General features: G+C 36.8%; 1 protein-coding gene across 1 annotated transcript; it reads right to left on the reverse strand.

Annotated features, from left to right (window-relative positions):
* Nucleotides 1-734: 734 nt before the first annotated feature.
* lhx5 (LIM homeobox 5) lies at nt 735-24089 on the reverse strand. The gene is made up of 5 exons (XM_015383704.1): nt 23452-24089; nt 20896-21119; nt 19996-20273; nt 15943-16108; nt 735-2446 (listed from the first exon to the last, which is right to left on the reverse strand). Exons 1-5 carry the CDS (start codon nt 23622-23624, stop codon nt 2097-2099), a joined length of 1191 nt encoding a protein of 396 aa, XP_015239190.1. The 5' UTR covers nt 23625-24089; the 3' UTR covers nt 735-2096.
* Between the last annotated feature and the right edge of the window lie 929 nt (nt 24090-25018).

Consider the following 25018-nt stretch of genomic DNA (forward strand, 5'->3'; position numbering starts at 1 on the left):
AGGATATATAAATAAATTAAGCACAAAAAAAATCCACATTCCATTAGCAGAACGTATTTACCTGCTCAAAATAAGTGAAAATAAACGTATTTTTAAAACATCTTAATTAATTTCAGATTGTTTTCTTGCAGTGTATTAGATAAGGAACGTATTTGCGTTCCTTTATTTTAGTGTTTGGTATTGAAAATATAACAAAGATTTTATTTGCTGGATGAAACTTCTAATCCAATTCTGCTGAGTTAAATTAAACCGGTTCTACAACAGCACATCTGAGAGGAGAACTGGTTTTAGTTTACAGCTTTTGCAAAAGGTTTCTTTTTTAATGTTTTTTTAACATTTGATGTAGTTTACTTGGAATGGAAGCAAGAGCCCAATGAACCTTCAAGGAAATGTGTCTATTTTAGGCCATTTACCCTGCTTTTGTTTATCACAGTTGATTGGGATGAGTTAATTGAAACACTTTGCATAATAAGGGGTGCTTAGCTTTACAGAGATTTCATTACATTATACAAGCTTATCGTGTTTATTCTTAAGATCTTAATGGCCAAACTAAACATTAGATAGATTATACCCTCAGCAACCAAAATTATAGTCCAGCCAATTAGTGCAGAGTTCATTGCTAAAACAAAGGAAACAACGAAAAAAACACAACAGACTTTTACGTTTTAAGAGAGGTTTTATTATCAGTGCTATTTACATAGAAATAATACAGCCTTGCCCCCCCCTTTCACCCCCTCCCCCCTTTAAACCAACACACACTCACTCAAGCATCCACCACATGCACACTAACTCACTGGTTTGTATCCGAGCATTTCTGGAGATAAGACACAATCTTTCTAGATCTTATACAATGTCCAAGGGAAAACACAAATGATCTGAAAACAATAGTACAGCTAATTCAGTGTGTGAGACGTCCTGTGTGTCTGAGGCGGCGCTGAGGGAGGAAAGGCTGAACTGAAATTGGGGATTTAGTAGAATTTGTCTTTAAAAAGAAAATACAGTAGCCCCAGATTGACATGTCTGAACCATTACAGGATAGGAAACGGAAAAAAAATAAATATTAAAGCTCCCAAATCAGATCAGATGGAACTGAAGACCCTGTGTGCTTTGAAAAAGCGGCCACTAGATGGCAACCCGCACCTCGAAGGAAACAGCTGAAATGTCACAGATGTTGTCTGTCCCCTCTTTTGTTTTCTGCCTTTAGAGGAAGGAGACCTCAGCTGCTGAAGGACATTCTCCATTATGGGTTCAATGTTCTTTTGAAAATCATTTCCATTAAAACATGTTTTTTTAAAAGGGACAGTAACAAAAGGAAGGTCAGGTGAAGCAGTGAGCGGAGCAGAACTATCAGGGCCGCCTCGATGGGTGTGCAGTGTGTGTGTGTCTGTGTGTAGGAGAGCACAAGTGTCTATAATTGTGTTCGTGTTTTGAATAATAGTATAGACATCCTTCTTTCAAGCTATGATCAAGAACACTTTTTCTGCATTAAGGGACTCTAAGCCAGGATGTGTGAGGGGAAAGTCAGTGCGTGTCTGTCAAGCAGCAGCCGTTGATTTGATGTATTGTCTTACAAGGGAATAAAAATAATATAAATGTTGAAAATGGATTTGAACATACATTGCTTCGATGGCAACGGATGCATTTTTGTATGAATGCTGAGGTCTAAAATCAGTGGCAACATGGAGATAAAGTGAGAATTGAAATTGCTTTTGAGCAATGTTTTTTTTTTTAAATGCAGTGTGAAATTAGGAAAACTAGACATGTCCCCTTTGGTGTTTCTTACTAATGTGTTCCTAGAGCATTAGAAGATAAGGGGAAGGCGAGAAGCATTTCTGCTGGATGGAATCTCTTATTCAGTCCAGTGCCCAACGAAGGAAATGCTTTGTAGTGTCTACCATGCAGCGAAATTTCTTTCTCCTGCTTGTTATTTCATTCTTTCCATTAGTTCTTAGGTCGTTAAGATTAGCCTATAGTTTTTAGAAGGTTCACCTTAGAAATATCAGCAGTACTTTCCCCTTCTGACGTTGGAACGTCTCCTGAATTAGCTGGGCAGAGATTCAGCCCATGGTTGGTCCCTGGTTTTTGTTTTTGTCCTTTCACCAGGCGGCTGTTTCCCCCATCTCCTGGCCCTGGTGGGACATCGGAGCACTGTAGCTGGAGTTACTGGCCAAGGAGAAAGGGGGGCTGGGTCCACCCCCGTATGCGTCCCCCGGGACCGGTTGAAGGGAGCTCGGTAGGCCCGGTTCTGGGCTTGGGGTTTCCGCATGAGAAATCATGTCCGTGTACCTTTGGTCATCTGATGGGTGGTGGCCCGATCCCTCTATGGCTCCTGGCCCAGAAGTCAGGATGTAGGGGGACTCAGCCGGAGACTGAGCCTGTGAGGAGGGGGGGCCATGGGGAAAGAAGTCGTAGTTACTCCCTGGTCCGTAATAGTCGCCTTGGTATTCTGTTATGTGAAAAAGGAAAAAAAAAAAGGGTTAATATATTATTTCAGACTTTAAACACATAAAACATTCAGAGCTTGCTTAATCGGCATTTGCAATTTTACACACAGCTCCACCCCTGCCTAAGTGGGGAAATTGATCATGTCCAATTTCCAACCAACCGGTCTCCAACAGCCTCATTTGAGTGTATAAACAACTCCACACCTCTCCACCTCACTTCTCTCGCCTCTTCCACAGTGCATTCATCTCCCCCTCTCATTCAGCTCGCAGCCATGCGTGCGCCTGGATGGATTCCCTCGCTGAAACTTCAGGGTCTAGATTAGAAATTCCAAAATGAGATTCCAGTCTCCCCGGCAGAAGTGCCAGGTCCCTTCGCCTGCATCTCTCTGTCATGTCTGATAGAGCTTTGGGCACCGTCCCTTGGCTCTGCTTCACTAAGCTTTGCTTATTTCCAGAACTCTACTCTATTTTCAGCTCACAGTTAAGCTACCAACGACTTCCCTTTATCAGTTAATCTAAATTTAATTTTCTAATTACATTGCCTCTGTCTTTTCATTGCTTTTGTCTAATCAGTTCACTAAAGTTGGGCAAAAATGTTGTCCATATGTTAGCACCTGATTAGTAACTGTGTTGACCATCTGTGCAGTCTTGACGGGGGTAGGAACCTATTAGTTTGGATTTGTTGAACTGAAGTTGTCATCAGTGATATCGCCCTTACCAAACCATGGGACGTCAAAGTGAGTTTAAGGGAAAAGTGAAAATAAACTCTTGTTGTTGTCAAGGCTAACAACTAGTCAGATGTTCCCCATTTAGCTGATCTGAGTTGTTTACAGGAGTTGAATACGATGTAATTTCAGTAGATATGATCCATTTAAACTTCCAAAAGACGTTGTGGGGTTTTAATTTGTTTTTATTCCTATTTGAATATCGTCCATGTTATGACACAAAGCTACTTTGATTGAGGTTGCCTTTATCAGTCTGCCTGACAACCAGATAATCAGTCCCCTCAAATCATTTCAAGACACCTGGAAAAACACAACTCCACCATCTTTGAAATGATTGGCTCTTTACAATGCTTTTTTTGGGGGAGTTAGAGAAGGCAGATAATAAGGCACATTGATACAGCTGACGGATTCAACCAAAGTAGATCTTTAACAGATCTTCTTCTGACTAGTAATTATTGTCTATGTTACGTGTTTCTGTGCTCTCTTATGTGGATGATGTTAATGTATCAAGAATAAACAGTAAACAAAATAAACAGTTGAGTTTTTCACATATATTTTCACAAAAGTGTAAGCAGAGAGCATCGACAAATCATAAATCAGAAGATTGTTTACATCTGAAAGATTTTTTGCTATTCTTTTTGGTTACAAATAGCGAGAGAGAGCAATACTTGAAGCAGATAACAATAAGGCTGAACAGAATTATAGAATCTTATGGAGTTTAGATTATTAGGAAAGCTTTTGAAATAATCTCAGAATATAGGTGAGCAACTATGTTTTCTAGTAAGTATATATAAAGAATTCTGCTTTGGTATTGTTAGCCATGCTAAGTGTTAGCATTGCAGAAGTTAGCTCCATTTTTTGTCTTTTCAGAATCAGAATCAGGCATACTTTATTAATCCCAGAGGGAAATTACAGTTTCAGTACAACCTTTCGTCACAATGGGGAGGGGACGGATTAACTGAGGCTAGGCTGCCGGGTTCCCACTGGTTACCTGGCTGCCCAGGTCCAGGCGGTTACCTACCGCTGCCATTTTTGAGCTTATACGCCATTTTAAAGAAACATAAAATGACATCCATTTTTTTTTCTACTTTAATAGACCTTATATTAACTACTACTACTTATTACCTTCCTTGAAGTTGCAATCCAGCACAGACATTTTTTTAAGTGTTTAACTGACTAGCTGTAAGACTTTCTTTCGATAACCTAAAAAAAATCAGAACTTTTTCTCTGACCTGTATTATTGTTACAGCACTCTTGTTTTTGCAATATCCCAGCAACACAAACAGAGCATCTCAGTGGATATTACTGCTAATATGCAGGAACATTTTCTGGGAATCCAATAATAAACAATCCTCTGCATGCAAAAGGGAAAACCAGCAGTTTTCGACTTCCTGTCAGCTTCACAGATTTAGATTCACTGGGAAGTTTATCATCTATTAAATTATGAGGGTAAACAACGCCTCTCTCGGCATCTTTCCACACCGCGCCTCCGTCAGCTTTGATTAATGACTTTCTTCTCTGTCCTGTTAAAATTTGTCAGCCTTCAGCTTCATCTTTTACCTGCTGAGTGGAACTTGAGAGAAAGTGACACCTTATTTCCAGAATCCACTCATTTGTGAGTGGATTTCACTTTTGGATTAGCATGTTTTGTGTCTAACCTGTGACAGTAACTGGCGTGTTTATGCTCCTGAGAGGTTTTAGCTTTTGTTTTAATTCTGCTGCAACGTTTTAATGACATTCATTTGTATTACTGTTTAAACAGCTATGATATATTTTTTTCTGATAGCCAGAGAAGTACAGCTAATACTATTAGACATAACACACATCTTGTGATGACTTGTCTTTATAATCTAAGCTCTCTTTACATGGAGAGTCATAGGTTATTTGCTGGATATTTGGTAGCTGTGTAGAAGCAGGGGATCTGTTTTTATAAAGGCATTATGCTGTAGCTGAATTGTAATGTTTAATTAGAGTTTATATTAAAATGTAATTAGTTCCATAACTGATCACACAGAGAGTTTAAAAAAAGCAAAAAGAACCACAAAGTATAGCTGATAAATTCTTTTTATCCCTGTTTCCCACTTGTGCTTGAGCGAAACATAAAAAAAACTAAACCAGAGCTATATGACTCCAATATATAACTGATATCCTAGAGTTTCCCGGAAACCCATCTCAAATTCACAACTGATGAAGCAGCACCATTACGTTCTTTTTAATATTGCTCATAAGGAAAGGATAGAGCCGATCAAACAGTGCAATTCAGAACCACAGATATCTTAATCTTGTTAAGCAAGAAAACTGAAATATTCCACTACTCCTTTTCTTTAAAACAGATCTCACTCCAAGACAAAGTCACAAGTTTCTACTTTGCAATACAAATTTTTTTTTATTATTTTGTCATGCAGCACTGTGTCATTAAGGAAAAAGCTAAAAAATATTATGATGAATCAACATTGGATGATAAATTGGAAAATTCAATTTAACTATTTAACAAGATTTTGCAAAGAACTTGACATTTTTAATTTTCAGTTTAGCCAAAAATACATTCAAAAGACAAAAAAAGATCCATGGAAGTTGAATAATTGCCAATTCCAGTGACTGAAAAACTTGAATATAATTAAAATATATTATTCCCAGACCGTAGTTCAGACCTTAAAGATCCAGAGAAGTTGCTTAAAACGCCTATTGCAGTTAAATAGGAATTTTTCATTTGTTTAAAATGTGTTGATCAATGTGTTCTCTCTCCTCAGAAGGAGTAGGAAGTAAACCAAGAGCTAAAACAGGGAACGGTGCGCTCTAAAACCCCCTTGAAAAGCTGAATTTTAAGGCCTCCTCTCTATTACACCAAAATAGGTTTCCTATTCACTCATGTCACCTTCTCACAAGAATAAGATACAGAGCCAGCCATTGATGTTTTTAGTTAGTCATTTAGAACAACTCCACATTAATTAGAAGTGTATTTTTCTCCCAAAATATTTAATAAATCATTAAAAATTGCATGATCTCTAAATATTCTGGCTTTTAAACCTTTTTTCTCAATATTTTCACCTGAAAAGAGTAAAATTCCTCTCAATTCAGATTGTTGTTTTTATCAGGTCATTATCAAACTCTAGAAAAAAAACCATTAACTTCAAATACTTTTGTCATTAATTCATAATGGGAGGAATACAAAGAAAACAATGCAATATATACATAAGATTAAAAGGAAAACCAAAGAATTACATCTTTTTATTAGTTAAAAACCCTAAAGGCCTTTGTTGTGGCTCAAAGGAATGAAATCTAAATCTATTTACATGCAAGCTAGCATTAGCACTGCATGCTAACGTTAGCACTGTAGCATCTTTTGTCACTGCAGGAAATTAGAGAAATTAAACTTCAAACTAGCTATTTCTCTACAATTAGGGTAGATACATATTGTTTTCTTATCTTTTAACCTTTTTGTCAGAGGCAACTATTGGCCAGTTGCTAAACATAGTTGAGGGAATTAGTTTTATCGTCGCTGAGGACGTTGCATTAATATTAGCTATTCCTAGCCAACATGGAGAGAGTTAGGCTAATAATTTGACTGCACACAAATTATTAACAACAAACTTTGCAAAATTAACAAGTTTATGAAAACTTCAATCTTAAGTACTTATAAGGGGCGTCCTTATATACAATTTTATGAATTTCTCACTTCAGTTTAGGGCAGCCACTAAAGATTAGCCTAATTTTCAGTTACCGTAATCTATTTATTATCTTTTTGTTAATATTCAGGTACGCATTTTATGGAGTTCTGGATAGAGCATATTGCTGGACAAAGATTTTTTTTTTTTTTTTATCATGAATTTAAAATATCTGTTCGTTTTTACAATGTATGTAAAATTACACCTCTCTGTTTTGCTCGTATAGCTAATGACATATTAAAGAGGGGTTATTTTTTTCCAGTTAACAATTAATTGATCTCTAAATTACTAGACGATACGTTCAATAATCAATTAATTACGATTAATCTGATTATTGTTTTTTTTAGGTTTTGCATTAGCATTGCATTAGCATTGAGCTTTTTTTTGTCTGTTTCGTTGTTTACATTATTCATTTGTTGGAAATAAGCGTAACAACCTGTTAACTCTTAACAGACATCATAGCTGCGGCTAAATCTGATTTAAAAGTGAAGTATTTTTTCATCATTTAGACTTTGTTTGTGCAGAGCGCCGTATGGGTCCGTTCTGCTAGCTTTGGTTGCCAACCTCAGGCCATTTACTGCATGTCTATCCCTTTTCTTTCCAAAACTACAATTAAAAAGCTCATCAGCACCTCTAAACTTTTAAAATCTGATTTTCGAAGGTCAGGCAGTGGGCTTATTTTAGCCAATACTGAATAAGATGAGCTCACAGAGAAAAAAAAAAGAAATAAATAAATAAAGCCTTTTCAATGTGCACCAGTCATGCTTTTATTTTTCGCCGCTATGATATTAATGACTTTTTTTCCCCAGAAATTAAATGAAAATCCATTCTTCATCTGTCTCGACAACATTCTGTCCCCGCTGCGTCATCTCTGTGTTACAAGCAATTTGGTCACAGTGGTGCTGCCGTAAAACTGTAGCCGTTCTGCTTGGAAATTACAATTCATGCTGAGCAATTGACAATTTTCTTTAAAGACGGCAAACAGAATTTCATCTCTGGTAATATCGAGAAGGCATCTTGTTAGAGAACAGCCTGTACTGCCAGAATAATAAAAAAGATTGAAAATGCAAAAGTTGTTTCCATCCAGCAGGAAAGCAGAAACCTGCAAATATCTGCTTCATTCTCTCAGATTTCCCATATAAACCATAAATCCAGAGCTTCTTTCTATCCACTGATGTCTTTAAGACACAAAAGAAAGGATTTCATACATAAATACTGATAATATTCAGTTTTTGATAAGCTCTCTGCTTTTTTTCCCCCTGAAGATAGAGATATAGGATATTTTTGACTGTTTTGTATCGGTATCGGCTGACGCTTGCACAACTTTGCCGCTATCAGTGCATTAAGCATCCTTGCCTTTTTTATTTGAAATGCATGCATTGCTTTACTTTCCATTATTACTTTTTATTTCCTATAAAATGCTTAATTTATCAAATACATTGAGACTTTTGTAACATTTATTATAATTTGTTTTCATTTTATAATGTAAATGGAGGGGGAAAAAAGCAATATTGGCTTTAAAAAAAACGGCCTCATAAAAATGGGCCGCTCATGTCAGGGATCGGTTCGACTGATGTCAGAATAATCGATATCGGCCCTAGAAAAACCTCCATCAGTCAATACCTAATTTTTGCATTTTTAAATTATAATCTTAAACTAAAAGACCAGGAAAACGGTTATATTGGTAAGATGAACCTAAAATAAGGACATTTATTTAGGAAGCAAATAAGGATATAAATGTTTTGATCATATTTTATATGATTAGCTTTCCTTCATTTTAAAGGAAAATTGTCCCTCTCAGTTTGAATCGTGCCCAAATGTTTTATTTGTTTTTTTTTATTGCTTAAAGAGTCTCAGTTGTATGATTTCCTGCTAAAAACAACATTTCTGCTCCACAAATATACAGTAATTAAAAGAAAAGTAGCCCAAACTGTTAAAAAAGGATTAAAGCCCTCCACATGCAGGCTCCTGCTTTGAATCCATTAACAATTACAAACCTCCATCTGCCTTCTGCTTCTCCCTACCTTCCTGTTCTACACTTAAACTAAAGCCATTTTGTCTCAGCAGCACCCTCAGCCGAGATCGATGGTAGACTTTTTCCCGGTGCCCCAGATGTTGCACTCACATTTCTCCACTCCCACCATATGTTCCTCACGCTGCCTATTCAGTCCGAGCAGGGACAACAGGGGGAACTAACAGGTTAGATATGCAAAAAAATCAGCCACCTGATTCCATTTTTAGCATTTGGTGTTTATCAGAAAAAAAAAAAAGGGGGGGACACACAATAAGAGGTGACGTTGCTTTCCCAAACATGCTAATTATCCGTTTTTTTCCCGACAGGCCTGTGCTAGTTTGGTCGACCTTGGGAATAGGCAACAAGCTCATCTTGGGCTGTGAATGTGACATGTAGAGCGTGCAGAGGGGAGTGTTGCAAACTGCAGACTATAATTACACTCACACATGCAGAAGCATCATGCCACACACAGGCATCCATCCCTGTGAAAAGGGGCGGAGGGATGCCGGGAGGCGTCGGCTCAGATAAAGGCGAACGGGCCGGCCTGTGCCGCTGCAGCACAATAGGGTGAGAAAAGCGACACACGGAGAAAGGCGTGAGAGATGAGAGAGTGAGAGAGAGAGAGGTATAGAGGTTTTGTCCTCTGTTTCACCCCCTCCTCCTGCTCGCTTCCTTGCAGCCTTGACGGCTTCACTTTGTTGTGTCCTCAATGCCGAGGCCCCTCAGGTAGATGTGCAGCTGTAGGGAGACCAGGGCGCTCAGACGGTCCATCAAAACAACACTGCTCATAAACACCACAGGTGCATCTTCTTTATTCCCCTGGTCTAGTTCAGTGCAGAGCTGCCATACTTAGCCTGGTTCTGTGTTTTTATATTTCCATCTGCATGCTGAATTTGATTGTTTTTCTTTTTGATCAGATTCACCTTAAGGTTCTTATCCAAAAAGCAGTGATTCATTTTGATTAAACATCATCATATCCTCACATACAAAGAAAAACAAAGCAATGGCTGCTAATTTTGTTTAAAAAGCCAGACTATCTAAGCCTCCACTGCATTTACAAAGATATAAACACTGAGACTTTTTTCATAGAGTCAAAAAAATATCTTAAAAGAGAACGTTTCCAGCATAACAAACCTACTTTTGGCTCTATATCTGCACTAAAGGTGTCTTCTTCGAGGTCACCAAAGCTCTCTAAGGTTTTATTGTATGCAGTGACTTCCAGTGTCCTTTAAAAAAGACAAAATTATATCAATGTGTTTTTTTTTTTTGGCGCAGCAGTCATGAAATCTCATCTACACTGTTTAAAATCCACTCTAAACAGATTGAGAACTCTAAAGGTTTGCAAATACTGGTAAATTTCATAATTTCAATTATTTTCATAGGAATTAATGAGACTTTTTAGTAATTTATGAGAACAAATGGAAGTCCAAAATATCTAAGATTAGCCTGCAATGATTTTACATAAATTTAGGAAAATTTATATTTTATTTAGCATTATATCTATATCTAGTTTAGAATTATATTTATATCTATCGATATAGATATATATTGACATTTTAATATATATTGCAGACTATGATTACAGATGGTCTAAGTTTAATGTCTTGTTTTTTAAAGGAATTTTTTTCTAAAATGTTAAATCTTATTTTATAAACTACAATCATCTGTTTTAGGTCTTTGTGAGGCTTTTATATTGTTCATATCAGTGTTGAAAATATATAATACTAGGCAGAATTAAGTAATATATCATGCTACAAGTTTTGTCCAGCCCTAATTCACAGTATTGGTTTGTCACAGGCACATATTGCACAGTTTACTGCATAGGTTTGGAGACAGATCCCCTTCCATGCATTGTGCAGTCCTTCATCACAAATGTTTTCTAGACTAGCGAGAGGCTTTGACTTCATAAAGTAGAACAAATTAGTTGGAATAAATAGACAGTATTTCAGACGTTGTATTCATACAACTCATCATCTTCCACCTTATCTTGGACCTTTATGCAAAGTATTAACATAAAGCTTTACACACAAATAGTTTTCTGTCTGAGGTTTTTCCATATTCGCATTCAGATATGGTAGATTGATTAAATCAAAGGCAATTTGTTAATAAATTATTATTAATTTTGATAATTCCCATTAAATGTGTCCAGTTGCACTAGCTTCAAATTAGCCAGCTTCACTTCCTATTGAAACATGCTGGAAATTTGCAGTACTCTTTAAAAAGTGAGTGAACAGCGATTATCCAATGCAATAATGATAAAAAAAAATTCTCGTCCATCTTTATCTCATTGTATGATTGTTACAACACATCTTCTCGATGTCTTTACACAGTAAAGACAAAAATCTGCAATAGCTTCATAAAATAGCAATGCTTTATGACACACTCATATCATAGCCAGCTAGACAGCAGAGCACAGCAACTAGTGGGGAAGGGGCAGTGCTGCATAATATGATTCAAAAAGCCTGGAAAAAACATCCTGTCACTCCATCACTGGCATCTCTTCCAAAGGACTCAAAACCATTATAAGAAAGATCAATTAGTAAACCTAAGCAGTTTTAACACTAAAACTTCTCATAACATTGATTCCAGTAATTGACCCATGGCTGCTGTAAATGATAAGCAAGCATAGTTCATTGTATTTAGAAAAGGATAGATGCACCATCTGAGCATCTGCAGGTACGTTGCATAATGTCCATTTAAGTTTATTGACATAGCAGATAAAAAAAAAGAAAAAAAGACAAGGCTAACCAAAATGCTGCACAGTCAAGCTAAGACGAGTCAATAAAACACAATGGAATAAAATTAAACATTCAAATGTTAATGTATGCCAACACTGCAAAAACTGGTCTAAAAATAAGTTATAAATTCTAAAAATAAGCAGATTTTGACTTATTTTGAGTGAGTGAATACGATGGTGTACCAATGGAATGAGCATTTATGCCCTTAAGAAAAGATAATTAGATTTTATGCACTTTGAATAAGAATATAAAGTAGTTTTTCTTGTTTCTTGTATTCTCCTACTCAAATCAATGAAAATAAAGTTACTACACTGGAAAAACGATCTAGAAATAAATAAAAATTTCTTAAATCAAGTGTATTTACTCTTAATTGAAGAAGGAAAAGAAGGAAAATGCCAAAAAAAGAAGAATTTTAACGGTAAAAAAAAAAAAATAAAAAAAAAGCAACTGAAAAAAAAAAAAACAAATGGGGTTTTCTTATTTTAAGTGTAAATTGTCTTGTTCCATTGGCAAAATTTCTCTTTCACCTCTTTAATCTAAAAAACAAATGCACTTAGTTTAAGAAAAAATAACTTATCTAGATTTCGATTTTTTCCAGTGACGAAGAATGGACTAACTTATATTTCACTTTTTGCGGTTCACTAAGAAAACTCACCCAAATCATCAAAAAAAATAAATAAATCCCCTTTACATATTTAGTAGCAAAATAAGTAGATTTATCTATAATGGGGAAATATTTTCATTGTTTTAGCAGTAGCAAATGTAACATAAATATATCTAAATAAAATTGCATGGTATACATTTGCCAGGAAGTAACCGCTCCAACAGAAGCCAAAGGAAAGTTATTAAGGAGAACAACTAGGATGGTGGTGCAGTTTGTAACACTGCTGCTTGCAGCATGGAGGTCATGAGTTTTGAAGGCTATAGTATTAAATTGCCAAGTAGACTTGACCCAATTTCTCTTCCCGTTTAACAGAAGTTGAATTTAGACATAAATTTACTCAACCAAACTGAATGCTAATTGCTACCTTTGCTGTTACTTTTAAAGTGAAATGATCCGTTTGGTCTGAATCAGTTGAGTCTTTCATAAGTTTAGGGCAGAAACTGTGGAACCCAGATCGCCTCTATGTTCTGATCCAGATCCTGTACCACCAAAGAAAAACTAGTCCCGAGTTCTCTTACTGCTGTGTGGATGCCAGAGATATGACATGGAGCAAAACCAATAAAAGCTTTAAAAGTAAGTGATGCAATGTTCAAATCAATTTGGAAAAGGACTTGTTTCTAGTGAGGAGAAGCCAGGAGTGAAGTGGTATGTTTACGCTTCTCGGTGCCAGGTAAAAATGAGCTGCAGCATCCTGTAAAGTAGGATGACTAGAGCATAATACAGAGCATTGGCTGTGATGTAATGAAGCATGATCACTCTTTCCAGGTCTTTAACAGGTAAAGAGGGATTTAACTATGCAGTAACTCTTATTTGGAAGAAGTTTCTCCTTTGCATTCATACGACCTGGTTGTCATTCGTCTGAGCCGCCAAGAACACCACAAAGAGCATGACTTCTTTGAGATAGTGGAGTCTAGATGTGAGCACTGCTGATATGTTGAGCAAATATTTAATCCACATGTTTTATCTGTAACAAGCAGCGATTGCAGAAGCTGTGCGGCGTGTTGCATCACTACACTCTGCTCAAATCCCCCCTTTGTTGTTCTCCGTTTTTGAGCCTCTGTTCTGGTGTTTCTTCTAAAATCAAAAGTTATGTTTTTGTTATCTTTTGTTTCTAATCAATGCTGTGTCATTTTTGGGGGTCTTTGGTTAAGTTCTAAAAGCAAGCCTGGCATAAATGAGGAGAAAAGAGACGATTCGAGCTGCTCCAACCACAAAGATCGGCTAAAAAAAATGTATGGAAATATTCACTTTTTTTTGGATGTAACTTAAAAAAGGAAAGGATTATTTTTTTATCTGCAATTAGCTAAAACATCATGAATTTATGCCTTTTATTTTCATATAACCTAATCTAATAATGCAAAATAATTTTAACTGGAACTGTTGTGTTTTAAGTATACTATAATATGTACATAATATAAGTACATAATAGTAACATATAACATAATATAAACATTATTTATCATTCATACTTATTATTTTATTTGTTTGGTGTTCATAGACTAGTTTCCTAAATACAAATAATCTCATATGTCTTATTACTTAGATTAAAACCATGTCCATAGGAATCCCCTATATTATATGGACATTTTTATATTTAGAGGAGGAAAATTTCAGCTTTGCGGAGGAAACGCTCTCTCTTAGTAATAATGGTCTAAAGTCAACATTTTTCTTTAGAATTTATCTAAAATGTAACTAAAATATAACCTTGCCTAACCTTATATTATCTTGGGATTATTTGGGAATTCACAATCCATCTTGTTCTCCAGTTTAAATCCTTAGATTGCTTCCCAAAACTGATCCACCAATCATGTTGCTGTATTATAGTTTAAGGCGGGACATGTAGTTTTTTTTGTTTTCTTAAGGCCAATACCGAGTATTTTGCCATCAGAAAAACCAATATATTTGCCGTCGATTTTTGGGGGTACCATGTTTTTAGCTGATATTGCTGTTTTATTCCTCTGTTTATACGATAAGAATTATACAATGATAACAAATGTTAACAAAGTAAGCATAAAATTAACCTTTATTTACAAAATAAAGACAACACTAACAATGGATAGCAAATGGAGGGAGTGAAAAGGCTGCTGAATGCCCTAATGAAACGACAAACGCAGCCACATACTGTATCAATGACATAGTATTAGGGCCAGGCTAGATATTTATTTATTTTATTTTGAGAACAAATTTGTAATATTAGGAGAATAAAGTCGTACAATTACGTTAATAAAGTTGTAATTTAACGAGAATGAAGTCGTAAAACTATGAGAATAAAGTTGTAATTTTACGAGATTGAAGTCATCATACAACAACCAGTTTCAGAAAGTCGTGCAATTACGAGAATAAAGTCGTAATTGATTAACTTTATTTTCATAAATCTACGACTTTATTCTCTTAATTCTACGGCTAAATTCTCGTAATGTTACGACTTTATTCTCGAAATAGAAGGAAAAAAATCTCTAGCCTGGCCCTAATATTCCGTCGTACGTATCGATCAATAGGATCAAAGAAAAAAACCCTTTCAGCCAAAAATATTTAGTCCAACTCTACAATAGCTGTGACAAAAGCAAGAAATGCGCCGCCCAAAACTAAAATAACCATAGCAGTGCAGGAGGACGGATGTGTAGCTGCTGCTGGCATATTTGTGTGCTCAGAATCCAAGATTTCATCTTCGAAAGAAGAACACCAAGAATGTAAAGGTTTAAGTTGTGGTTCCTCATGGTGTCTACTGCTATTTTCATTCATTACAGTGATTGGTTAAAACCAAACTTTGGTAGGCGGGTGTTGGCTGTCACTTCGACCAATCAGGTCTAAAGGTTCTGATGAGCTTTCCACCTTGCTATCAACAGATTAGATGGAAGCATTTTAACATTAATAACGAGTTGAACTATGCTGGTGAAGATTCTCAGTCATTCAGGTCATAGTCATTCTAAAAAAAGAAAATTTAAAAAACAATCCACTGTACTACAAGTTTCAAGACATTGAAGACATTTTGGTTCCCATCCAGGAAGCTTTTTCAATTCAAAATGTCTGGAATAGTGTTGAGTTCAAGGTTTTATACGATTATATGATGGGCTACTGTATAAAACCTCGAACTTGACGCTATTCCTGACATTTTGAATTAAAAAAGCTTCCTGGATGGGAAGAGAAATGTCTTCAAACTTGGAAACAAAGTCCAGTGGATTGTTTTAAATTTTCTTTTTTTTGGAAGGAGTTGAACTAAACCTGAATGCAACACTTATCAATCTAGCTTATGCTATTTTTTTTTATAATTTTGTTTTTTCAAATTAAAGGTTTTGGCAGTTAGTCAACATACAAGGGTTTAAATTTGTTAACTAATCTTATAATTTCAGTGTATTAACCATTATTTGATAATAGACTTGTGGATAAAATTATTCTTCTTTTATCAAAATTCGCAACAAAATTGAGTAAAGCATGCCTGGGGTCTTGGTTTCTGCTTTATTTCTGATCAGATTAGTAGCTAACACAAGTTAATCTGACAGCCTGACTTCTTTTGCACATCTAACCATTGATAACACTAGAGCAACATAATACCAAGTCCTTCATCTAAAAGTCACATTTGTTGTTAAATGTGCAAATCTTCATATGATTTTGAGAAAGGATTCAAACATTCCCACATGTAAAAATAAATAAATGTTTGTTTGTTTTTTTCCGCGCAGAGAGTGCGTTCCTACCTCCATAGTAACCATAAGGCCCCGGTCCTAAAATGTCTGGATCCTCCAGTCTGCCTCCTAGAGGTCTCATCCTCCTGGGGCCCCTGAAGAAGGCGTGGCGTCGGGCCCCCAGAGCGCTCAGCTGCTTCATTCGCCGCTCTTTGGATCTTCTGTTCTGGAACCAAACCTAAAACCAAACCGATGGCAGAGCTGATCAGTGGGAATTTTCCATCTTGTTGTTAGGATTCTGTTCCTCAAAGATCTACTTGTTAATATCTTTCTCATGAAAAAAAAAAAGTCAGTTATTTCAGGGGTTTTTTTTTACGGTTTGCACTGAGAGCTTTCACTCCCATCAGCCTTGTCTCTCAGTCATTTATTTCCCTTCTTTAAAAAGCCTCCTATTCAGTAATTGTACAGAAGTTCTTTTTAAAAAGAAATCAAGAAGGTCTCTCTTCTCACCTGTTTTGAACCCATTTTAAGACACCTTTGCCCCAATTTGCTCAAGTATTTTAACCAACCTTTGTGATGCTTTTAAGTTCTTTAGTCAATGGAAAATTTCAACAAATATAAACTTTTAAAGCACTGAGATCAAGACTAAAAACAGCAATAACCCCAACCTTAAATTCTGATCAAATATTTACATTGTAAGATCAAGTGTGTAATTCTTCACCATACACTGGAAAAAAAATCAAAATCTAGATAAGTCATTCTTTCTTAAAATAAGTGCATTTGTTCTTGGATTGAGGAGGTAAAAGAAATGTTTTGCCAATGGAATAAGATAATTTACACTTAAAATAAGAAAACACAATTACATTGTCTTATTTCAAGTGCATGTTATCTAATTATCTTATTTTAAGAGCAGCAAAACTCATTCCATGGGCAAACTATCTCATTTACTTACTCAAATGAAGGGTAAATACACTTAATTTAAGAAAATTTTACTTATTTCAAGATCGATTTTTCCAGTGTAGGTGTTATTTTTAGTTGAAACGCCATGATGTTGGAAAGCACAAGGGATTCAAATCAGACAAAGAGATTTAGATTATAAAAGGTCCTTTTTTTTGTTACACTTTTTAAGATGAATCCCCAAATAAGCATAATGGTGCACACTCCATCAGTGGCGATTCTAGACCAAATGTAGCAGGGGGCCAGGAGGGGGACGGCGTGTTTTCATGGGGGCACAGAGAAGCATTAAATAAAAAAACATGGCAAGGGATTCAAATAAATTAAGAGAGATGCATGAAGTGGAATTTCTATTCAATTAGTTTTCATTAAAATTCTAAATGTCTTATTAGGTCAATATGCATTCAGAATTTAGGAATTTCACATATTTTTTTGACTTAATTTAAGTTGAAATGACAGTTTTCTATAAAATCTGAATTAGAATTTAAGAAAACCTGTTAAATTCAGCTGTAAAAATAGTATTTTTTTATTTGTTTTGAAAAAAATAAACTTTTATCAGATGAAAACTGGGATCCTATCTCAATACATCTGAAGCTATCACCTTATTGTTTTAAAATAGTTATTAAAACAGAATTTGCAAAGAAAAAATTAAATAGATCCAAAGGATCTATCAGTAACCATGTCTGTTCCAGCGCATATCATCACTAGAATTACTTTGAGTATTATGTCTTCAGTAGTGGCCAGGACATGATGTACAGGGGCCCTGGCCCCCGTTGGCACCTGTCTAGAACCTCCCATGCACGCCCCCCCTCCAGCAAACCTGCACTAACTTAAAATAAACGGCCTGATCTGCAGCTCAGAATATGATTAAATAAACTTTCTTTTGGAAAAAAAAAACTAACAAAGGAGGATTTGAAATTTGCAAAGCTGCACGCACCATATGGAGGAATGTCTTTGCATTACAAGTACATAACACGTCGCGTTTCGCCTTTGCATCACTGCTGCATAATGATGTATGTTCACACCATGGTAGGCTACACCAGAGGCAGGATCCCACTGTGCTGCAGATTAACAAAAAACACACACACGCAGAAACAGCCAAAAACCACTTAGGCTGTGCTCTCTGTGCTCCAGCGGCAAAGGCAACACCTGCTTATTGAGAACAATCGTCTAACTGTAGGGTACATTTTTATGGAAATGCTCTCGCTTCCCTTGAGAGAGCCTTGCTTAGGGATTACATCCACATGCTGGAGAAGCAGCGTGGCTCACAGGGGCTCCCCGCGTTGAGAGCTGGGGTATTTAACGCACACCGAACGAGGAAACGCAGCCTCCATTTTGGCTCCAAGCATTACGCGCGCGCGCACAAGGGGCCCGAGGTGGAGGTGGGACGATGGTCCCACTGACTGACTTATTGACTGGTTTGTTGATTGACTAAATGATCGAGCTCGCACACAAACAAAACGGCCTGTAGTTTATGATCGAGGGAAGCGGAGGAAACAGGCTGCAAGTGAGTAAGAGCTGAGAGGTGGGAAAAAGGGGAGGGTGGGATGTAAATCTGTGAAATCAGCGATAATTACAGTGAGTGCACAAAAAGCCACATCACAGTTGGCAGAGATGGTGCTAATCATCCTGACACAGTCTGCACCCAGACACCCAGCTCGTGCGCGCGCGTGTGTGTGTGGAGTCATGGAGGATAAAAGACAGCAGAAAGCTGCGCGTGCGTGCGCGCGCGCGTTACGTGGCACAACATGTTTGTGTCTGGGGTTCCTCTTAGTATTGGCAAGCGGCGAGGCTAACCTTTTTTTCTCATTTCATGGCTGTGAAACATGTATTATTTCCAAATAAACTGCTGCCTCCAGTGTAAACATGTTCTCTATCCTTCCCAATGTAACAACAACAACCAAAAAATAGGATTTTTAAAAAAAAGTATCATCATATACATAATATATTTTATTATTTAAATAAAATCTTGAGGGTTTTTTTAAAGATTAGAAAAAAGAAAAAATGTAGAGTATTTAATATAATGATAAAATAAAAAAAAACAACACTTTATATTAAATATAACAAATTGAAAATATTTATAATACAATAAAAAATAAATTATATTTTAAAAAGTATTTAAGCAAAGTTTAAATATATGTTTCTTAATAGGATAGGATTAAGAATAAAAACAGGCCTTTGCTGCAACCATTATTATCATTTTATCATTATCACCCAAATAGGTTCATAATGTATAGACCTTAAAGAAACATTTCACATGGTGCGTAGACGCTAAAATTTGGATCTGTAACCCTGCTAATGGTCCACATCATGTTTTGACATTTCTCTTACCGATAATGAGCCTTTCAATTAAATGTCCTGCCCACTTCGGGGAAAATTAAAAGGTAATTTTACTGATTTATAATCCATCATTTGTCTCTAATCTGTCTTTGTCTCAGTGGGTTTTTTTTTTTTTTTTACTAAATTCCATGAAAGACACTGGTGCCACCAAGGGGGAGGAGCTCAGTCCCCTCATGGTCCAACAGTTCAATATGCATCTTTATTTTATGACTATAAATTTAAAGGAGAATGGGTTTTAATGACATGCAGCAGTTAGCAAGCTTGTTAGTTTTTTTTTGTTGTTTTTTTGTGATGTCATAAACTAAAGTAGACCTCTAGAGGTGATTCCCTAATGTCTTTATTATATAATTTTATTTTTTATTTATGGCATTCTAAGTAAAAACTACCAGGTAGAGGTTTGAAAATTCAGCTTGTAAACCGTTGGCCCCCATCTAACCACCCCTATGTAAATTTTCTGGAGACGCCCCTGTAATACAGTCATTCTCACCCTTTTTGTGTAAAATTGCATAATCACTAACTATCTAAATTTTTTAAAATTAAATATTGGAAATGACTTTAAGGACATGTAAATGTAGAAACGTTAGAGTTCATTCATGAGCTTTTTAAACCTAAATCTCCTATTTTTTAACAGGATAAAGATGATGCTGTATCTTTAACAATGTTAAAATGTTGGAAAAGGGTAGAATAAATGGGGTTTTACAACAATCTTAGTTTTGATTGCATTATTTTAAACAAGATAAGGATGTTTTTTTTAATATTATTCAAAAAAAGTGATCTCTAAAAAAATAGTATAATAATAATAAATATATTTGATCAAAGGTGTGAGTTTACCTGGATGACTCGCATGTTCAGCCCCGTCTCCTGCGCCAGCTGCTCCCGGATGTGCCGCGTCGGCTTCGGCGTCGCCACGAACGCCGCCTTTAACGTCTCCAGCTGCTTGGCCTTGATGGTGGTCCGGGGCCCCCGCCGTTTGGCCCCCGAGTTCTGCTCCTCGTTCTCAATATTGTTCGTTTCCTTATCTGAGGACGTGGAATTGTCCGTCTCCTTTATGTCGTCCTGTATCGGGTCCTGGAGATCCGGTGATAAACTCCTATCTGTGCACGACGAGACTGCAGGGACCCGGGGGATGGGTGGGTGGGGGGGTGAGGAGGATGCAAACAAACGGGGAGGAAGGTCACGATCCGAAATGTCAAGGAGGGAGATAGAGAAAGGAGAAGGGAGGGGGTGTATTTTAGTTTAATAAGCCCAATTTCTTCTAAATTAATTTAGACTTTTGGATCAAATGTGTCCATTTTCTGCTGTTTTTTTAAATTATTTAATATAAAAACAAACTTATTTTTCATTAAATAAAAAGTAAGAATTAACTCTGAGAATAATCTATGGAAATAAACCAAAAGCAATGAAGCCAATTGATAGAGCAGCGTGTGCAACGTGTGTGTCTGCTTCTTTAGCACGCGCCAGCATCCTCATCCCCTGCGGACCCTGAGCGCAAAACCAGAAAGCTATTGTTCTTTAGAGGTAAATATTGAAACTATTCAGTCTACAAGGTTGTTTAGAAACGCTCTCCACGAATTAAAAAAAAACAACACACTCTAAAATGTATTAAAGCCAATTTTTATTCGTTTGATTTTCCCAAAAGAAGGCCGAAATTTTCTAAAATGCGCATGTCTGCAATGATTTTGTTAACACTTTGTTGACAGAGAGAGAGAGAAATGAATGCACGTTGCTCACCTGAGTTCAGGTTGACTTCCTTAATGGCCCCGGAGCTCAGATAATCTTCTTTGCACACGAACTTGTTTTCGTCTATCACGTAGAGCTCCTCTCCCGTGGACAGCTGCTTGTTACACACCATGCAGGTGAAACAGTTCAGATGGAACACCTTGCTGCGGGCTTTGCGCACCAGGTCGCTCGGAGAGATTCCCTGCAGGCAGCCGGCGCATTTTGTTCCGAAGCGCCTGGACACAGATCCAAATCATACCATCGTTATTATTGTCCTTTTAAAATATTTCATATTTTGCATCAAACAAATGAATCCAATTTTATATCATATTAGGATTTTTATTTAATATTTTAATTTAGAATCAACATTTTCTTAAGAGGGCGTAGAAAAATGCATTATAGCTCTAGTACAGGTCAGAATGAGGCTGGTTTATGGACTAACCAAGGTTTTCTTTCAGTTGTTTGTTGTTATACACATAATAAAGCGAATGTGTAAAAGGATATGCAGTTAAAATACGCGTAAAGACGTTTCTTCCAATTTTTAAGATGATTTTAGAGTGTAACAAATGAGCTACCCAAACTGGCTATTTAATTGTTGTGTAATAAACATTAAGATCAAATTTGTTTCGATTTAAAGGTGGGTTTTTGGTTAAAAGGGTGAAAAAAAAAATGTTTTAAAGTCATGTTTTACCAAATGGACCTGCATAAGTTTGACTTTTATGTGATTTTTATTTTTTTTTTTATAATTAAATGGACTTAAAAAAAAAAAGAAAAAGAAAGGAAAATGTGTTTTTAATTTTTTTTCCCCCCAGCCACATAAAGACAAAGATTAACCATTTTAGCAGGTTATGGGGAGTTACAGTATTGGGAGTGAGGTGCATCACTTTTGCAGCTTTTGTTTCAGTTTCATCATTTTAAATACATTCCATAATAAAAGCTTATTATAGAACAATTTAAGAAGAATTAAAAAAAAATCTTCATTTTATGAATTAAAAAATATTTATCAGAGCACATCTTTTTAAATCGATCAAATAAACATTAAAATATAAATTTAGATGTCAAACTTGCCGTGTTAACTATTATCAGGAAAACTCGTGAATCAAAGTAATAATAATAAAAAGGCTAATTTTGATGGAAGCGTTCTGACAATAACCCCACGCAAAAAGTATTAGTGACAATCAGCACATTGTAGCCGCGGATATATTATGGGATTAAGCAGAGTGGGGAGCATCTTAGCGTGGAAATCTTCCTTTAATCCATATTTAGTCGCCTAAATAGTGGGAAGACTCATCAATTTGATGCACAAATATAGCTTAGATAAATTCTGTGGAATGTCATCCTCTAAATATAGCAAGGTGAATTAATTTGGGTGAAAAAGGAAGAGAATTTCTTGCTTTTATTTCGCTCTAATATAAATAATTTGATTTTTTTAAGGGTTGCGTGTATCACCTGCTACAGCTCTCCTGCACCTTGATTTCCAGTGGACCTATAAGGGTGTGTTTAAGCCTTTCGGGTGAGAGCATGCTCCTTTTATTGTGGAGCATTGTTTTTTTGTTTTACACTAATCTAAGCTTGTTTCCCCATTTGCAATGGGATGCGCCTTTCACATGCATGGCCAAGCCTTCCCCCCCTTCACTCCAAAACACGCAAAAGGAAGAAAAAAAAGGGCACAACACTACTTACACAACAAATGGACACATTAGGGTGATTACTGTTTCGCCCGGCTAATGGCTGGGCCATTTAAATCCAGCGCTTGATGGGGACCCGCAGTTATATGATGGCCAAGGCCGTGCGAGGGGCCAATAACAGCCCCGGCCCCGACAGAAACAGGGGGGGCTGGCGCGCCTTACATGTCATTAGACAATTTGGGGGAGTAGGACGGTCAGAATGGAAATGAAAATGATGCAAAGAGAAGGGCTTCACTTTTATTATATCACCCAATTACCTGCAACACTTTTTGGGGGATTGAGAAACAGTTAATGGCCTAATGGATGTTTGGGAAGTGGCACCAGGGAGATGGGGATGGACTTTCAAAATAATACAAAACAGTTTCCTCTTAAATAGAAACATTTTGAACCTGTTTTATTATAAAAACAATTATATCAATTGGTAATCTACAATGAGCTTGACTGCACTGCGTTAACGAAATTACACTCTGTGATTCCATATATTATTAATCCGATTATATAGATCTGTTTTTTTCTCTTTTTAAATTGATTCTATTTAAAAAAATAAAATAAAAACAATAACAAAGACTCATCCAAAGTGAAATAAAAGGCCGGAAAGCATTTATAGATTTGTGACAATTTGATAAAATCTTATATTTGACTTAAATTGACAACTTTGTTGTTTTTGTGTTTATTTATTTGGACAATAAATTTATATTTATTATTTTAGATTATAATTAAAATTGTTAGTTTTTCCTCCAATCTATGTCCTGAAATAAAGCGTAAAGTTTCAGTTTGTGTCAGAATATTTTTACTATATATCTTGGGCGTAAAGCTTTCAGTGTTTTTGGCCTTAAATAAAGGCGCATCTCGCCAAAAGGTGCCAGTCTCCCGATGTTACCTGAAAAAGTCCATTTTGCAATAGAGCTTTCCGTCCCGGGAGAAGCACTTCTCGGTGAGGTTGCAGTTGCATTCGCAACATTGGACGCATTTGGCGTGCCAGGCTCTGTCCAGCACGTTGAGGAGGAACCGGTCCAGGATGGGCCGCTCGCAGCCGGCGCAGAGGACCATCATGATGCCGGTCCGTGAGGCGCCGAGTGCCGACCTCTCCGCTGCACAGACCGCGCTGCTCGGACTGAGGCAAGCCGGCTCTACGCGGAACAACGTCTTGGCTCTGGGTTGAGGAGTACTACCCGGAAAAAAAATTAAATAAAATAAAAATAAAAAAAAGAAATGCAAAATTCTCCCGTGAATCCCTGGAAAATCTGTTAGGGTCCTGAGTCCTGATGCTGTCACAATCCACAATCCAAAATCAGAGGAGAGTATTCAGATCTGGGTGATGAAGAAACCAACCATATTTTTTCTCTTTTTTCCCCTTTTCAAACATAAATAAAACTAAAACCTCATCTTTTAGATTTTTTTTGGTGTTTTAAATATTTATCTAAAATAATTCCCTCATAGGTTCTGTCTTGTTTTAAGTCCAATCATCTCCTCCGGGCTCACCTCACGTTGCCACTTTCACATCACTGTGCCTGGGTTATCGTCAGGCTTTTTTTTTTTTCCTTTGCCAGCGCTGAGCTGCATCCAGAGCTCAGATTGGACGGGGCCCCTGTTAATTCCCGCATCAGACGAACCAATCAGAGAGCAGTTGTCATAGTTACACGCTCATAGCTGTGTAGCCTCCGAGCAGGACCCCTTAGAGCAGAAATACCTGAGCCGTGGACTCGGGGTGTTCCTGGTGACGCTGCCTCCACTGAATCCATGCACTTTAGACCTGAACATAAATTGTTTTAGAAAATAATCACACAATGGACGCTGATACCTCAGCGGCCTTGTGACTAGAGGAGGAGGGGGGCCAAGGGGGGGCCCTTTCTCATGCACGCAGCTATTTACAGGGAAATGCGATGGATTAACTTGAGCTTATCAATAGGGAGGGCCCGGTCACCTGGTGCTTTAACAGGGTGGCCCCCAGCCGAAGGGAATTTCAATATTTACCCACAGGCTCGTTTTGTTAGTTGCAGTTAGGCAAACAGCAAAAGCGCTAATTCGTGTTAGTGGACGCAGGAGAGGCTGGTCCCCTCTGACTTAATGGGGGCTTCATTTGAATGACTGCAGGTGTGAATTTTAACTCATTTTACGCAATTTGGGTCATTCAAGACAATAATGAGAGTTTAACAACGGCGATGTTAGTTTAAATACAAATGAGGGGAGATTGGGAAAGTTTTGCAAGAGGTCGACACATAGGGGTTAGTGAAAAAAACAAACAAACAACATACTGAGAGTGGAACAAGAAAACAAAACATTTTTTTTAAAGTATTTGACAAATTTTTTCAGTCGTCTAATACTAAATTGAGAATATGCAAAATACCTGCCTATATATATTTTATTAGACTGGTTTCAGTAGGCTAAACACATTTATAAAAATGTCATTGGGACATAATTGGCGCCCAAAAAAACAAACAAAAACA

Source organism: Cyprinodon variegatus, unplaced genomic scaffold (assembly GCF_000732505.1).
Source record: "Cyprinodon variegatus isolate N-32 unplaced genomic scaffold, C_variegatus-1.0 Scaffold292, whole genome shotgun sequence".
Lineage (NCBI taxonomy): Eukaryota > Metazoa > Chordata > Actinopteri > Cyprinodontiformes > Cyprinodontidae > Cyprinodon > Cyprinodon variegatus.

Bases quoted from the DNA above. Each gene is read 5' to 3' on its own strand.
- lhx5 (XM_015383704.1), bottom strand. From the start codon at position 23,624: ATGATGGTCCTCTGCGCCGGCTGCGAGCGGCCCATCCTGGACCGGTTC. The intron at 21,120-23,451 runs GTAACATCGGGA...ATCTGTGTCCAG, and splicing joins TGCAAAATGGACTTTTTCAG to GCGCTTCGGAACAAAATGCG. The intron at 16,109-19,995 runs GTAAACTCACAC...GTTTGGTTTTAG, and splicing joins TGAACATGCGAGTCATCCAG to GTTTGGTTCCAGAACAGAAG.